A 16,131-nucleotide genomic window follows, 5' to 3' on the forward strand; every position below is an offset into this window, starting at 1 on the left:
GAAAGGCTGATTTCGTGGGCTGTGCCAGCTCAGGTGGGGCTGCTCCAGGTCATTTTGTGTATCCTGCAACAGGACGGGCTTGCTCTGCAAGCCTAGGTTGCTGTGGGAAAGAAGCTGACTGACAGATGAATGGGTGTGGAGAGGGGCCGTAACACATGACGGTGGCATAGGAACCATGTGAGCACACACCTGCCATGTAAGGCTTAAATTCTGGCAGGTGGGGTCAGGTATGAATACATAGTAAAAAGCACAGAGCAGGTGGTAGATGCACAGCAAGGTCAGGTGTTTTTATATGTACTGATCAGAGAGGCACCCCTAGGAAGAAAACACCATAGCAGGGGCCTGGAGGGAGTGAGCAATCCCAGGTGCAGACATCTTAAGGAAGAATAGTCCAGAAGATTGGGGAGGGGGCAGTGAGAGAGAGCCTCATGATTGGGTGTTGGAGGAACAGAAATATGACTGAAGGTGGGGTGGAGAGAAGGTGCTGGTCCCTGGTCTTGTTCTTTGTGACCTACTACACTTTGTTCCTCTCAGCTGTGCCCTGAGTAATGTGAAGAAGGTTTCCCTGGAGCTGGGTGGGAAGTCACCACTCATCATCTTTGCTGACTGTGACCTCAACAAAGCTGTACAGATGGTAAGGGTTGGTCCTGGAATGGAGTGGGAGGTAGGATGGAGACAAATGGGGGGTTATGGATAGCCAAGGGACACAGGGACAATGGGAGATGAGATAACCTTTCTCTGATTCCAAGTCTGTCCATTAGTTTAGCCTCAGAAGACAGAAGCTTAAGTTGCCATAAACATAGCAGATCAGGAAGGGGACTTGTGCCTTTCAAAAAAAAAATTGTCTAAGAAGTTTTATAACTATCAAGACCATTGGAAGCAAATGCATCAATTGAAAATAGGATCCAGGTTCTCTGTCCTATCTGATCGGAAAGAATACCAGGCCTTGAACCTTTGAGCATGACCCTGTTGATGGCAATGACTACTCTGCTGGTAGCCACATTCACAAGCACTTGGCTCTACCACAGACTTACTCAATAGCCATAGGCTTCATCCTGTGGGGCTTGTGTGCTCCGACCTGTACAAAGGGTCAGGACACCACCTGCTTCCTCCTATTGCTGCAGGGATTGACAAGTGCATGACTTAGACCAGTGGCTGTGTGCTACCTGCCATGGAAGTGTGGAGTTTGTTCTTACCATCAGTGTTGTTACTTCAAAGCCTTGGTCTCCTCTCCCCTCCACTCCCCTCCTGAGGAGCAAATCAGGAAGGCCACTTTCCGCCAGGTACCCAAATGTGCACCCCCAGCCCCTAAGTGCCCCTCTGCTCTGGAGGAGAAGTGATGCCTCAGCATGATCATAAAAGGTAGTCTAATCTTGTTTGATGAGGCTCTGAGGGAGGCTGGGACCTTGTTCACCATTCCCCAGTGAAACTAGCAGTCCTGGGGTCTTGGCCTTAGTGCCAAGGCTAGTGTTGTTGGCCCCTGCATAGGCCTGATGTTAGATGACAGTACCAGCTTCCAGAGCAGGTGGTCTGGACCCTGGATGTCCTTCCTCTCCTGGTGTCCCACAGAGGGCCAACCAGGTTTCTAGAAGCATGTTCTGAGAGTGTTTATTCTGACCCCTGCCAGGAGTGCCTGGGCCTGGATGCCCTTCCCAAGGCAAAGCTTATTGCTACCTCTGCCAAACCCTCAGCGCAGTCACCCTTCTGCTTCCTACACACTCTGCCTGGTATCTTTGTGGTCAGCTCCAGTGTGCAGGTGGTCCCAGCTTCACTGAAATCCACTCTTTTTTTTCCCCGTTATCAGCAGTATGGACCATGACCTCATCCTACAGCAGTGTGATATAAGGCCCTCATTTTCTCTCCTTCTAATGGCATTGCCTTGTGTCCCACTTCCCATATGTCACCTCTTGCCTCTTCTCTGTAGACTAAGGATTGAATGGGACACTTGGACCCAATGTCATCTGAATCTGACTTGCAGGAAAACAGTAGGATACAGACACACCTCCCCTTCCCACAAGATGAGTGACAACTCTGGTAGGGAGCTAGGGCAGGAGCCCTGAAAGTTTTTAACCCAACATTTTTGTCCATTCTCTGAAGGGGATGAGCTCTGTCTTCTTTAACAAAGGAGAAAACTGCATTGCAGCAGGGAGGCTCTTTGTAGAGAACTCCATCCATGACCAGTTCGTGCAGAAGGTGGTAAGTCCTACCCTAAAGTGTCAGAACTTCCAGTTCAATGGGATCACAGCCTGGGGAGCTAGAGGGGGTCAGAGGAGGAGAAATATAGCTGGGTGAAGTGGGGCTGGGTCCTTCTCTGGTTGGGCAATATCCACCTGGGTCAGGAAACATGTAGGGATCTGCATCTTCACTAGTATACATGCGTTCATCAAGAAACTGGAACCCCATTCCTCAAATTGATAAAAGCAGAAAGGGCCTGTAGACCAGGGGTGTGGCTCAGTTGTAGAGTTCTTGCCTAACATACACATGGCCCTAGATTCCATTCCCAGCACTATTAGACCAAAAACAAGACAAGGACCCGTTGTAGATGGGCTCCTAGATGTACAGGCTAAGATAAGAGTCAGATGTGTGTTGTTTGCTAAGGATAAACCTCAGGTGAAGTCTGGAAAATAAAAAGGTCCAGAAGAAGTCAGCAACAGAATAGAGCAAGGACATTGCTCCAGGTCCAGTTCATTTGTGACCTAATCCACCAACAGGAACCTAGGAGCACAAAGTACTCCACACAGGAGCACCCCTGAATTCAGTCATCCAAGCTTGGGTCATGGTGTCAGGTTCTCTAAAACGATAAGCAGCTGCCTCCACTGCTAGGGATGGCACAGATGCTGAACACGCTGAACACCATCTTCTGTTGGATTTGTCAATTCAGTTAGAAAGACCAGAACAGGATGGAGGCTCACCTCTGGATGAACAGATCTTGAACTATGGTACAAATATCATGTGGGGGTGTGTGGGAGGTATGTGCACATGGTTTTGAAATGAAATCCAGGGCCTAGTTCAGGCTAGCCTTGAACTCACTTTGTAGCGCAGACTGGCCTTGGACTCACAGCAGATCCTCCTGCCTCAGTCTTCCAGGTACTGGGATTACAATTATTTACCACTTAATAAAAGATATTAGAAATAAAAATTCTGCATGAATTTAGAGTGGGTAAATAAACCATATTCAAAATGTGATGCATTCCATATTTAGGATGGGAGAGCAGCATTCAGGACACCTAGCAGGGCTGTTCTTCATGTCAGAAGAGACTGGGGAACAGCTCAGGCCACCAGAGAATAGGAAATAAAGGGGTAGAAGCATTGGGGGCCTGACAGAGACCCTTTCCAGGACAGTCAGTCACGAAGGAGCCCTGGTGGGAAAGGTGGTCCTAGTTGCCTGAGCTCCACCTGCATCTGATTAGAGCCTCTTGTGGGTACGGGGTTTTCAAGGGGTTTGAGCAGACTTGACCTTGGAGGAAAAGGGAAAGAAGAAGGAGAGGAAGAAGGGTGGGAAGGGAGAAGGAAAGAGGAAAAGGAGGAAGAAGAGGTAGAGAAGGAGGTCAGTCTGTTCTGACCATGATGTGGTTTGAACGGAGTGAGGGTGACGAGGCTAGACTCACAGTTATGCTGGCTGAGGCAGTAGGAAAGGCTTCCTGGGGGAAGAGTAAAGATGGATTTGAACAGGCAAAGTGTGAGCAGTAATAGGTGGACTCGGGCCTCTCACTTCTTCTCTCCACTCAGTGTCTGTCCTACTCTGACATAGGCTATTGCAGTAGGGCTCACAAATTCCCACCCATCTCACATCCTGGAGTCTGCAGAAGAGATAGTTCCTGAAGGTCCACATCGCTAGAGGCAGAACCAGTATTAGCCACACCAGTGCTGTGCCCATGGTCACAGAAACCTGCTTCTCTCTTCTACTTACTTCATCCTTGCACACCTCTACCCCACCACCGTTGGGCTTGGGCCTCCCCAGGGACTTTTATACCTTTCCACACAGGAGACATTTGGGGTTTCAGCATAGAATACAGGTTTGGAACCAGCATTGAAAAACCTTAAGAGTTGGAACACATGGTGTAGACAGTTTTCAGGGATCTGTAGTGAGTACAAGTATGCAAAGGTGGGAGGTGGATCAGGTGATGTCACTGTCAGAAACTGGTGGCATCTGAGCTAGACCTGACTGAAGTACCTTCTGCAGGTGGAAGAGGTGAAGAAAATGAAGATTGGCAATCCTCTTGACAGAGACACCAACCACGGGCCACAGAACCACCAAGCCCACCTCAAGAAGCTGTTGGAATATTGCCAGTGTGGTGTGAAAGAAGGCGCTACACTGGTCTGTGGTGGAAATCAAGTCCCTCGGCCAGGTCAGTAAGAGCACTCCCAGCTCACGTGGGTGACCAAGGCAGCCAGTGCCATGGCTTCTGATTTCTGGCCCAACTCTCCTTGGAGATAGCTAATGGTCAGGTACCTCATGTCTCCAGGCCAGAGGACACACCTGGACCTTTAGCTGAGACAAGCTTTGGCTCTTTGGACACATGCCAGATCTAGGGGTCGAATGAGGGAGGACCCAGGAACTGTAGACAGTATTCAGGCCTAGGGTTAATCTGTGCTGAACTGGACTTTGATTTGCTGTTGCTATCATGTTCTTACAATTCTGTCTTCCTGTGAATTCCCAACACATTATTTCAGGATTGTTTTCTGTCTCTTTGGCAGCTACTTCTCACATATGGCTATTTGGCAGGAACTCCATCTGAACCTGCTCCTTTAGTGCAGAAGTGTCCCCAGGCCTGTCTTAGCTTTGAGTATCTCTCAAAGAGAGCCTCATCTCCTGCACTGGTTCACATCCTGCCTGTACGCAAGTCGGAAACCTCCACCTAATCCAAGCTCCTGATCAACCTGGCAGCCAGCTGCCAGATCAACACCTTCACCTGATGTCTGCAGGCACTTCAAGTGCAGCAGCCATCACAGTAGACAGCCTGCCTGCCTGCCTGCCTGCCTGCCTGCCTACATACACACACACACACCTGCTTCTCTAGAATTCTCTCTGATTAAGACACCTGTGCCAGGGAGCAAGCACCACAGGGGTGGGCTCTGCACATTCCTTCCCTCGCACTGCCTCCTCTATGGGAACAGGTGGCATGTCTGTCTTCTCCATTCACTCCTATGTGCCTCGCCACAAGCCTTGAACAATTTCTCATTAACTGATGGCATGGACAGGGCAGGAAAGAGATCCTAGCCTCATCTCTTTTTATGACTTTCTGTTTTAACTTAGCTCCTGGTTCTGTTAAGTGTGGGTGTTCTCCTGAACCTTGCTTCTGCATCCCTCCACCTCTGTGCTGGCGCTCTGTATCTTGTCTCATGGGAACCATTACAGCTGTCTCCTGAGCTCATAGCCCCAACTAGTCCTGTACTTGCACAGTGGCCAGGGCCCCTTAATCTCCCTCCATTGTTCAGGCATTACAAAGGTGACCCATGCTCCTGCAGTGGCACGTTCACACTTTCTAACTGCACCCAAATGCTTCTCATGTTCTCGTGCTCCCTGTACCACCAGACAGGAGTGCTTGAAGCCAGGGACAGCATCACTGAGGGTCTAGCAGGGCATGGATGGCAGAATGTGCAGGTCTGTGGAAGAGGGTATAATGAAGGCACTGTTTACAGAGCAGCAAGAGACTGTAGTGCCCAGAAACCAGCAACACAATGGAGCTACCACCTCCACCACCCAGCCTTAAGTGATTCAAGGAGGGTAGAGAATGGCTGAAACCCAGGAAAGACCACAGCATGGGACTGGGGCTGCCTCTTTCTGACCATGACACTCACCAGGAAGGCAGAAGACAAGGGAGTCTGGGTCTGAAGTCTGCTTAGTAGGACCCAGAGCAATCTAAAATACAGAGTGAGTGGGGAGGGGCAGATGTGGAAACAGCCCACACTGTCTTCATGCAGCCCAGGGCTCTGATGCCTGGTAGCCAGCAGTGTATGATTGCTGAGTAAATATTTGCCATTCCCTGTAAGCCATTAGACATTTGTATACAATTCATAACTGTAAATTATAATTCATATTAAAATATAACTTATAAATGTACAAAAATAGAGTCATATGCTGCATTTAGTTCAAAGCATTGTGAAGATCACATAGTATGATTGGGGTAGGAAAGTCATTCACTGATGTTGGCATTGTCACATAGGTCCAAGACATTCCATTTCTGGAGTGGGACTTCTGCATGGTGGCCAGTGTGACCCTGGCCACAGGTAGGGAGGCTGGAACATTTGGGCACTGCACCTACCTGCATGCCGTGAGTTTGTCTCTCCTACAGGTTTCTTCTTCGAGCCAACTGTTTTTACGGACGTGGAGGACCACATGTTCATAGCCAAGGAAGAGTCCTTTGGGCCCATCATGATCATCTCTCGGTTTGCTGATGGGTAGGAACTCTGCTCACACTTTTCAAGGGGCTGATTCTTTTCTGTGCATTGCTGGGAGTTTTGCATGTGCTTTGGAAGGTGGTCCACAGGCATCCAAGAGAATCCAGACAGGAATAATCCAGGGACACAGTCTGTGCTGCCAGTGGAGGCTCTTTACTCATGGAGGCCCCAATCCATGGCAAGGAACCCCTGGTAATGAGGAAGGCTTCAGGTTGCACTTTGGGAAAAACCCATTTTCCTCCTGTCCTGTCCTCTCCTCTCCCTGTGTGTCTCTGAATGTGTCTCTTAGCTTCTGTTCTGGTGGTATAGTGCCCCATACTAAGCCACCCCCAAACTGAGTGGCTGAGAATAACTATAGTAGTCTACTCACCTATGAATGTGCATTTTGGTCAAGGTTGGACAGATGAATGCTTCACTGCCCTGGGCCACTTCTGAGTGGCTGTGCCACATTGGCTTAGGACCTCCTTGGTCTGACACCCACTCCTCACAGAGACCAGTTAGAGATTGCAAAGCTCCTCACCGTCTGCCCTCAAGACCTTCTGAGCATCTCTTCTACCATATCCTATCAGTCAAGTGCCTATCAGGGCTAGAGGGAAGGAATAGACTTCATTTGCAGTGGAAGACAGGGTAGCAGTTCGAACAATTTTTGCTATCCCCAGCTTCTTCCTCTGGCTGTGGTTGTTTAGCCTACCAGCAAGAAAATTCAAAATGGTACTTCATCCTTAACTTTTACTACCAAACTGCCAAAACAAACTACTGAAATTGTCAGTATAGGCTGTTTCTTATTAGAATAAGAGACAGTGCCATCTACAAATAGTCAATAGGCTTCAATCTCTGCTGTCTGGTGAATGCCCAGCTGAGGGGTCACCTTTGCCCTGCTACATGTGGTGGGCTCTGTATCTATAGAGTGAAGGACTGTCCCAGTGCCCCCAGGATCTGGGTGGTCCGCTCTGCAAGCCTGCCCCAGCTTGCTCATGTACTTCCCTTTTCCTTTCCCTTCCTTCTCTTTCCTCTGGACTTCCCTCCTTCCCTTCTTTCATTTTTGAGATGAGGACTTGCTGTGCTGCTCAGACTACCCTTTGCTCAAGCAAACCTCAGTCTCCTGACAGCTGAGACTGCAAGTATGTGTCACACACCCAGCTCTGTCCTCACTGTCACTCTCTGTCCTTCTCTGTCCTGTCCTCTGTCTCCTCAAACCTGCTTCAGACCTAGCACTTTTTCTCCTGTTTAGGTCTTGTGTGGCCAAATGCTTGGGGTGGGCTTGGCTCTGCTTTTGGGGAAGAGGTGCTGGTCTTTCTTCATCTTGTGGCCAGGGCTGAGGTCCCTCTGAGTGAGTTGTTGGATTTTCTCCACAGGGATGTGGATGCAGTGCTGTCTCGGGCCAATGCCACAGAATTTGGCCTTGCCTCTGGAGTCTTCACTAGGGATATAAACAAGGCCCTCTATGTCAGCGACAAGCTTGAAGCAGGCACTGTGTTTGTCAACACATACAACAAGACTGATGTAGCTGCTCCCTTTGGAGGATTCAAGCAATCTGGATTTGGCAAAGATTTGGGTAACTTAATCCTGCCTGCAGGGTTGCTTTTATTTATTCAACAAACTTCTGTCACTGAGTGCCAGGCTTGTCCCAAGAGCTGGGTGTCACCATGAACAGTGTGACAATCAGGTGATCACTTCTTACTGTGTAAAGACAGCAATAATTAAGTTAGTGAATGAGATCTTGCAGGAGGTAAGAGTGCTAGGAAGAGGGCAGGAAATATAATCTGGGAGCAGACTGTAGCCACAGAGCAAGGGGCCTTTCTGTGCAGGTGCCACTGCCCTAGGACCTACACGACAAGGTAGAGTGAGCCATAAATCTGGACATGTTTAAAGTAGAAGGAACAAATTTTGGTCTTGGAGTTGCAGAGAAGCCTGAATAGTTGGTGTGGGTGAGGGCAGGGAGGACAGGAGGCCTGAGAGGCAGGCTGTGCCCTCATTTGGTTGCCCTGGAGACCATGGTCATAGGCTTAGGCTTTAGCCTCCTAGTACAGGGAAGACATCACCAAGGAGGCAGCAGGCTCCAGGCTCACACAGGCTAAGCACGTGCCCCACATACTGGGATGAGTGAGCTTGGCCCCAGTGCTCCTCTTTCCCTGGGCTGCTCATCCTACTCTCTCCCTCCTGTGGCTGTGGAAGCTGACAGCTGGGGACCAGAATAGTTCAATGGGCAAGGTTGGCAGGATCTGGGGAAAGCCACATACTGTCTCTACGCAGCCATGGCTTCTCTCCTCAGATTCCTGTGTCTGCTCAGGGACTGCAGGGAGGATCAAGCTGAGACTGGAGTCCAAGGGTGCTCTTCATAATCTTCCATCTTTTAAGCCCTACAGGGACACTGGGTGCCTTAACTTCCCTCTGCAAGCCTGACACACGTGCACACTCATCTGTGCGAGAGGCACACACATGCAGGCCAGGCATGCCTACCGTCCTTGTTGGCTGTCTGCTCTGCTCTCTTTCACAACACCTTCCTGGTACCCACCATGAGAACCCACAAGCCCCATTACCATCCAGGCATGGCTGTGGGTTCCAAGACCCAAGGATATGGTCATGGTCATGTTAGACTCTTCCCTAAGATCCTCCACTCTCTTCCCATTCTGTGTCCTGCATAGAGAGGACCTGCAGGCCCTATGAGATGCTCCCAAATGAAATCTTTCAAACAGCCACCCTAGGGTGGGCCAGGAATACAGAGAGATGCAGCAGCATTTGGTAGAGCACCACTCCTGGGGGCAGCTGCAACTGATGGGGCGCTCTCAGGTAGCCAGAGCAGCACACAGTGTCTTGGGGCAGAGATGTACCACCATGAAGTGCTGTCAAGTTTCAGAGTCCTCAAGTGTTGCACAAGGCCTCCTTTTCCTGAGCCATAGCTTGATCTGAGATAGCTGTGGCATTAGTGAGGAGGAGCTGAGCCACCGGGAAATGTGAAGGCAGTCTCTCTCAGCTTTCTTCCCCACCTTTCCCAGCACAGTGGATTAGGAGTCAGTGTAGGTTCTAGCAGACTGGATTGCATCCACACCTGCACTGGAGTCCTAGCACTGCATACCAAGGCATCACGCTCTCAGCTGCAAGAGGAGTGAGCCAGGGTCACCCCACATTGTTGCTGCTGAGACCCCCATGAGACAGCTGCACCTAGAACAGTGTGCTGCGCCATTTATCTTACAGGAGAGGCGGCCCTGAATGAGTACCTGCGGATCAAGACAGTAACTTTTGAGTACTGAAGAAGGCTATCTGCAAGAGGGAAGACCAAGTCCCCATCCTGCAGAACCCTGACCTGCCTCCTTAGGACAGGCCAAGATTGCCCCCAGCTGGGGTGCATAGCCCCTACCCCCCACCTCCAGCAGCTACTAAAGTCCCCCTGCCTGTTCCCTTGTCTGCACCATTTGGAACACACTATGAACAATCAGAAGTGGCCTTGGTAGAGAAGAGTGGGCTACAGGAAAAATAAAGGTTCTGAGTAGAGATAATCTCCTCCTTGTGTCTCCACTCTTTCCAAAGTATTCCTGTTAAGCTTAACCTCACTATCTGTCTGAATATCAAACATCTTAGGCATAACATGGAACAGGTATTTTTCATCAAGTATTGATATGTTGAACTTTAAGTCCCTACAGAATATGATGAAAAAACATTTAAAAATTAGAATATATTTTAAAAATAGGCATAAAGAATTATATAATTCTTATGTTTACATGTAAGTCCAAAAACCTAACTATATACAACCTTATAGCAGGACAGTCCCACAACATTCCTTTTCCTGTCTCCTGCCTTCATTCACCACCCCCTTCTTTTTGAACAATCATCTACCTGAGAGACAGCACAGCAGCTACTGGCATGTCATGACAAGCAGCCCGTATTCAGAAGACCAGAATGACAGGCACTCCAAGCATGAACCTACTATTACAGATTTCCATCTTCAGTGCAGTATTCCTGGGAGCCATGTGGTCTTGAGCCCTGGGCACAAGTCATGTTGCCTGACTTGGGAGAGACAAACTGCATGTAGATGCATAGAAGGAAATGCAAGTGGTCACTTCAGCCTCCACAAAGCAGGTGTTGAAACAGAGCAATGCCCCCTATGGCACCTAGCACGGGTCTGAGTTGTGGGGCTATGAGTAGCCACAAAGAACGGACATTGTCAGATCTTCCTGCCTTAGCTTCACAAAATGCCAAGATTACAGGCATGTTCCACTTTGCCCAGCTTCACAGACCTTAAAGGGCAATGAAAAATGACAGTTTCCATTCGGTGTGGCTACTCAGAGCCCCACAACCCAGACCAGTGCCAGGCCCCACGGGGGACATTGCATGACCCATTTCCCACCTTTCTCGGAGCAGGGCCAGATCACCCCTCTGAAGATTCCTGGGTTGTCCAGTCTCAGTTCTTGCTGTTCACAGAGAATAAATGAACCCTTCAGTCTCTTTGCTACCTCAGCACTGAGATCTCCTGGGATGGCTGATGATAAAGATGGCTTCCTTGCTGGAAATGTTTTCCCCTGTCCCTGGGCAAATGGACTTGCTTTAGCCTGCAACACCGATGCCTCACTTGTCCCCTTCCTAGGATCTGATTTTTGGGCCTCAGACACCCCAGAACTGAAGTCCAAGGGAGGTAGCCTTCCCTAGGCTCTGGTCCAGTCCTATCATCCTCTTCCCAACCAGAGGTGGCAGCCTGCCAGCATCCCCATGGGGCCAGCTTCCCTTTGTGACAGAAGAGTGGTCAAAGCCTCCATGCAAATCCACTCAGACTCCAACAGGGCCGAGAAGGAGCTTCCCAAAACAGATGCACAAAGAGCTTGGTCTTAGCCCCCACCCCCGACCCTGCAGTTGTCTTTGGGATCTCTGGTTTAGATGCACAAAACTATGCTTCCAGCTTTCTAATCTCTTCGTGTTTCAAGAATCCCATGGAGACTATCAGAAGGAATGGTACTTATGCCACCTGCCCTGCTTAAGTTATAGGAACTTATATTTTGCCTGGGCATATGGCTGCCTGGGAGAAAGATGGCATTTCCAAACCACACAGCCACGTGACAATCATGAAACCACGTTCCAGTCAACAGAAAGAGGGTGGACATGATCAGTACACCTTCTGACACACGTCCCACAGAAGGGGCTCACGCTGTTGCAGGGGCTGGCTTCAAGCAGGCTCAGTGCACGCAGCAGGGAATAGCTTTCAACCCTGCTAGTGTGGGCAGCACCATGGGGGGTAGGGGGGTGGGGAGGAAGCCCCCAACACCATGGACATGCATCTCTTCCAGAGGTGACTTACTCTCTGACTGTCAATCTGGCAGGCAGTTTTATCACTGACTTTGTGATTTTTAAAATACATTCATGCTTCACCATGTAAAGTGAAGGAGGGTTTAAGGTAGTTTAAAAATAAAATATAGAAGCTAGGCACAGTAGCATATTCCTGTAGCTCTCTTTTGGGGAGACTGAGACAGAAGTATTGCTGAGGCTCAGAAGTTCTGGGCCAGCCTAGCAACATAGTGGGACTCTGCCTCTTAAAAGCAAACAAAAATATGCATATATACAATACACATCACACACATATGCACACACAGTGAATTGGAGCGCAAGGCAAAGTGGTAGTGAGATGAAATCAGGAGTGAGGTTGTTAACAAAACTACTAACTGTGTGCTGTAGGTGTAGCTCAGTGCTAGAACACCCGCCTGCTACACATGGGACCCTGGGTCCAATTCCCAGCACCACAAAAAGCAAATTGTGGTGCAATATACTTCACATAAAATTGACTGTATTAACTTTTTTTTCCTTTTTTCCAGTACCGGGGATCAAACTCAGGACCTTACATTTGCTAGGCAGGCACTTATGCTGCTGAGCTATATCCCTGGCCCTATATTAACCATTTTTATTTCTTTGTTCAGACTTTGTTTTTTTGAGACAGGGTTTTGCTATGTAGTTTAGGCTGAACTTGATCTCACTATGTGGCCCAGGCTGACCTTGAACTTGTGTCAATCTTCCTGCCCTAACTTCCTGAGTGTTGGGGTAACAGCCATGTGACACCATGCCCAGGTCTTAACCATTCTTAAACATGCAGTCCTGATGTCCTTAAATACCACCAAGGTCATCTCTCCAGTTTATCGTCTTGTAGATTTCAAACTCTTCCAAGCGTAGAGTTTTAATGTGCTTGGAAAATGAGGTGATTCAGACAGCTGGGGCTTCATTTTCAGAAAGAAAAAGATACACATTTTAAAATTTATAATCTCTACCTTTTTACTATATATCTTTTACTCTGAGTTAGAAGCTTTAGCAGGGATGAGATATACCTCAGTGTTAGAGTACTTTCCCAGCATACATGAGCCCCTAGTTCCATCTCTATCACCTTATAAAAATAACTTTTAGTAAATCTTCCAGTGATCTAATTCTAGCTCATTGTTTTATATAGATTAATATATTCCATAAAATATTTAATGCACACACCACAAGTTCTGCAACCTTATATTGGCATTTGCTTTGTCTTCTTCACATACTGCTATCCAAACATGGGCATAACCCAGGCCTCCGGGCCCTGTGCAGGGCACTGGGAAGAAAGATCCACATCCTGTGAGGGAACCAGCTGGCCCTCGGCTCTCTTGTGCACCTTGGAAATTGTCTGGCTTCAGATCTTTTCTCCTTCGCCAGCTCCTTCTCAGTGTGCAGTCAGCTAAACCTATCTTTAGTGTCATGGTCAGTTTCCTAAGTCCTCCGGATCAGGTGCTGAGGGAAGCTCCCAGCTGTCCCTGAGGACAGCAAAGCCAGGCCTAGAGGAACAAGGAAGCTGGGAGCTTCAGCGGGGCTCTGCGCAGTCCTAGAGGCTGGACCAGTTGCTCCTGACATTCCTTCCTTCCTCCAGAGGGACCCAGCCACTCTGCCAAGGCCGCTGCAGGATCCATGCTGGAGGCTGCCATAAGTCCTACTGTGGCTATTGCTTTAGGTAATTTGGGAGTGGAGAAGTCTAGGCCTTGGGGGAAGGGTTCTAATTAGGCAGGGGTGTGCTTAGACTTCTATGTCTAACACTGCTAGATGAGCCTGATTTTTCATCTGAAAAGAGCTGTAATCATGTGTGTTTTGCCTGCTTCCTGGGCCTTTCATGATGATGTCATGAATATGAGCATGTTTTTATAGTCCAAGTAAATGAGCCAGGCATGGTGGTGCATACCTGGAATTGCAGCACTCAGGAAGCTGAGGCAGGATTGTTGCAAGCTTGAGACTCTCCTGGGCTATGAAGTGAGTTTAAGGCCAGCCTGAACTGCACAGTAAGACCCTGTCTTAAAAAGACAAAATAAAATAAAAATAGAAATAAACATAGAGTCCAAGTAAAATGCAAGGTACTATCACTATTGAGTCCTGAGATTTGTGTTCATCCTCATGAACAATTACAAGGTGGTTCTTAATGATAGTATAGTCTTCCTTCCTGGTAGTTCTCAGCCAGAATGTTTTAATGCTGGGTAGGCTGGGCCTGGGTTGGGGTGAGCAGTGAAATGCCCCAGGTAGGATCTGCTGAGTTGGCAGATGAACAGTGATGATGAACACTTTCCCTCGTGTATCGGAATTGCATTCCAGCTGGACAGGCTGTGGGGGTGATCCTGCACCAGCTCTGAGTAATCCAGGATGCCAAGTGGGGAACACGGAGGAGCCCCAAGGGTCCTTGAGATGGCTTTGCAATCATCAGAAACTAGCATTCCTTGGTATTTTACTGGTTTGTATGTAAATTTTATATTATAAATTTAATATCAAAGAACAGATAAGTCACATAGCAGTCATTTTTTTCTTGGTGCTGAGGCTTGAACCCGAGGCCTTATGCAAGCTAAGCATGTGCTGCACCAGTGAGTTACACCCAGCCCTAACTAGTACTTTCATTGGAACTGGATTAACCAGAGATCATCCCTTCTTAAATACATGTTCATTGATTCTTTTATTCAGCAATTAGCTTGTTCAGGAGAGGAAACCCGATGTCATAGAAAGTCATGTCCTTAGACTCCAGACAGAGATTGAATGCCGGCTGACCCACTGCAGGCAGTGTGGCCTTGGGCAAGTGGAGTGACTGTTAGTACTTCCTCTATGAAAAAGGCACACATGTCCTTCAGAAGCAGCCCTTATCTGAAGATATTTAAATATTGTTGCTCCCCTCCTTCAGCTGAGCTATCTCTGAGGCTCCAGGAATCTACAGTGACACTTCCTTGAATATGAAATGCATTGGCAGTCTTTCTTATCTTCTACTTCATTCTTCAATCAGTGTCCTCTCCCAAGAAAATTGCTACACTTGAATACTTGTCTCAAGGTTGTTTCTGGGTTGTCATTACTCTCTGTCCTTGCCACCCTCTCCCCTTCATTTGTTTGCTTATTCTATCCATGCTGTCCAACCTAAAGCAAGGATCTGATGCATATCTGTGATGGTCAACTTTCCATTACTGTGACAAAATACCTGAGATGAACAACTTAAGAAGGGAGTTATGGTTTCAGAGATTTCAGTCCTTGGTCGCTTGGCTCCATCCCTTTGGACCTGTGGTGAAGCAGCACACTATGGTGGGGAGAACAGTAGAGCAAAGCTGCTTACCTCATGGTGACCAGGAAGCAGAGTGAAGAAATATCCTCCCAAAGGGATCCCAATAGCCCTTTGAAAAGTATGTCCCCAGGCACTAACTCCTTTTCAGTAGGCCTCTGCCTCAGAAAAGTTTTGTCCTTCTCAAAAGTGTCACAGGCTGGCTACCAAGACTTAAACACATGGACATTTGGGGGGGGGGGGTTAGTTACTTTTTGCTCACTGGGGCGAAATGTCCAACACCCACAATTTAAAAAGAGATCTTTATTTTGGCTCACAGTTTTGGTGAATTCAGTCCCTGCCAGCTGATTCCAAGATAGAAACAGCACAGAAGAACATCATAGCAAGGGAAAGATATTTACCACATGGTGGCCAGGAAGCAGGAAAAGAAGGAAAGGCCCTGGGATGAGAATACTACTTTCCCAGAGTGGATCCAATATGTCTAACTCAAGGAAGAATTGTGTCAGAATTACTCAGAGAAGATTCATGGAAGACTGTGAAGTGGGGGAGGGACTTACACCCTGACATAGAACATTAATATGAAAGATGATACATGTTTATCAAGCCAAGTATTTGGATAGTTAAAAGTGGGAAGTGCTACTGCCACCACTGATCTACACTGTCCCCCACTTTCACTCTTCAGGAGCAGCCATCAGGAGCCTATCCCAATAGCCTGAGGAAACAAATGAGCATGGAAGAGGCTAGACTCCTGGGACAGACGCTGCATGTCCCAGCAGCTTCTCCTTATCAGCACCCTCTAACACTGACAGTGTATAGAGGTCTTTTTGCCTCATCACTCACCTCCAAATAGTGAAGAATACTGAATATCTATGGGATCCTCCCCAGTGCTCACTTAGGCAAGGGATGCCTGCCCACCTCTAGCTCTGGTCAGTGAGGAGTTTGGGTATAGAGTTTCTAAGCCAAGTCAGGATAATGTATTAGATTCTGCCTGCTGGCTGATTGGAGTATTCTTGACCCTGGGTCAGTTTAAGATTTGACTACAAGGAGAAAGACAGGAAAACGAGGCTACCTGCAGTCACACCAAGAGAACTGTGTGGACACTCAGGCTTTATGGCATATTGGTCATGTAGAAATTGCAAGTACGTGCTCTTGTTCAAGTGTTTTATCTAGTTCCTGTTTCTTTTTTTCTTTTTTTTTTTTTTTTTTGAAGG

At 48.1% G+C, this 16,131-nt stretch overlaps 2 protein-coding genes across 2 annotated transcripts in view; both read left to right on the forward strand.

The window, feature by feature from the left end:
- The window catches only part of Aldh1l1 (aldehyde dehydrogenase 1 family member L1), a 95,000-nt gene extending 85,101 nt beyond the window's left edge, over positions 1-9,899 (forward strand). The window contains exons 18-23 of the mRNA XM_004629477.2: positions 535-634; positions 2,098-2,196; positions 4,184-4,349; positions 6,297-6,402; positions 7,758-7,957; positions 9,598-9,899. Coding sequence (XP_004629534.1) covers positions 535-634; positions 2,098-2,196; positions 4,184-4,349; positions 6,297-6,402; positions 7,758-7,957; positions 9,598-9,653 — 727 coding nt within the window. The 3' untranslated portion in view covers positions 9,654-9,899. The remainder of the gene's footprint in view (positions 1-534; positions 635-2,097; positions 2,197-4,183; positions 4,350-6,296; positions 6,403-7,757; positions 7,958-9,597) is intronic.
- A 3,260-nt stretch (positions 9,900-13,159) lies between these two features.
- The window catches only part of Slc41a3 (solute carrier family 41 member 3), a 63,223-nt gene continuing 60,251 nt past the window's right edge, over positions 13,160-16,131 (forward strand). Inside the window, exon 1 of the mRNA XM_023713330.1 lies at positions 13,160-13,351. The gene's annotated coding sequence lies outside the window, so the exon portion shown is untranslated. The remainder of the gene's footprint in view (positions 13,352-16,131) is intronic.

Source organism: Octodon degus, unplaced genomic scaffold (assembly GCF_000260255.1).
Source record: "Octodon degus isolate 3935 unplaced genomic scaffold, OctDeg1.0 scaffold00030, whole genome shotgun sequence".
Lineage (NCBI taxonomy): Eukaryota > Metazoa > Chordata > Mammalia > Rodentia > Octodontidae > Octodon > Octodon degus.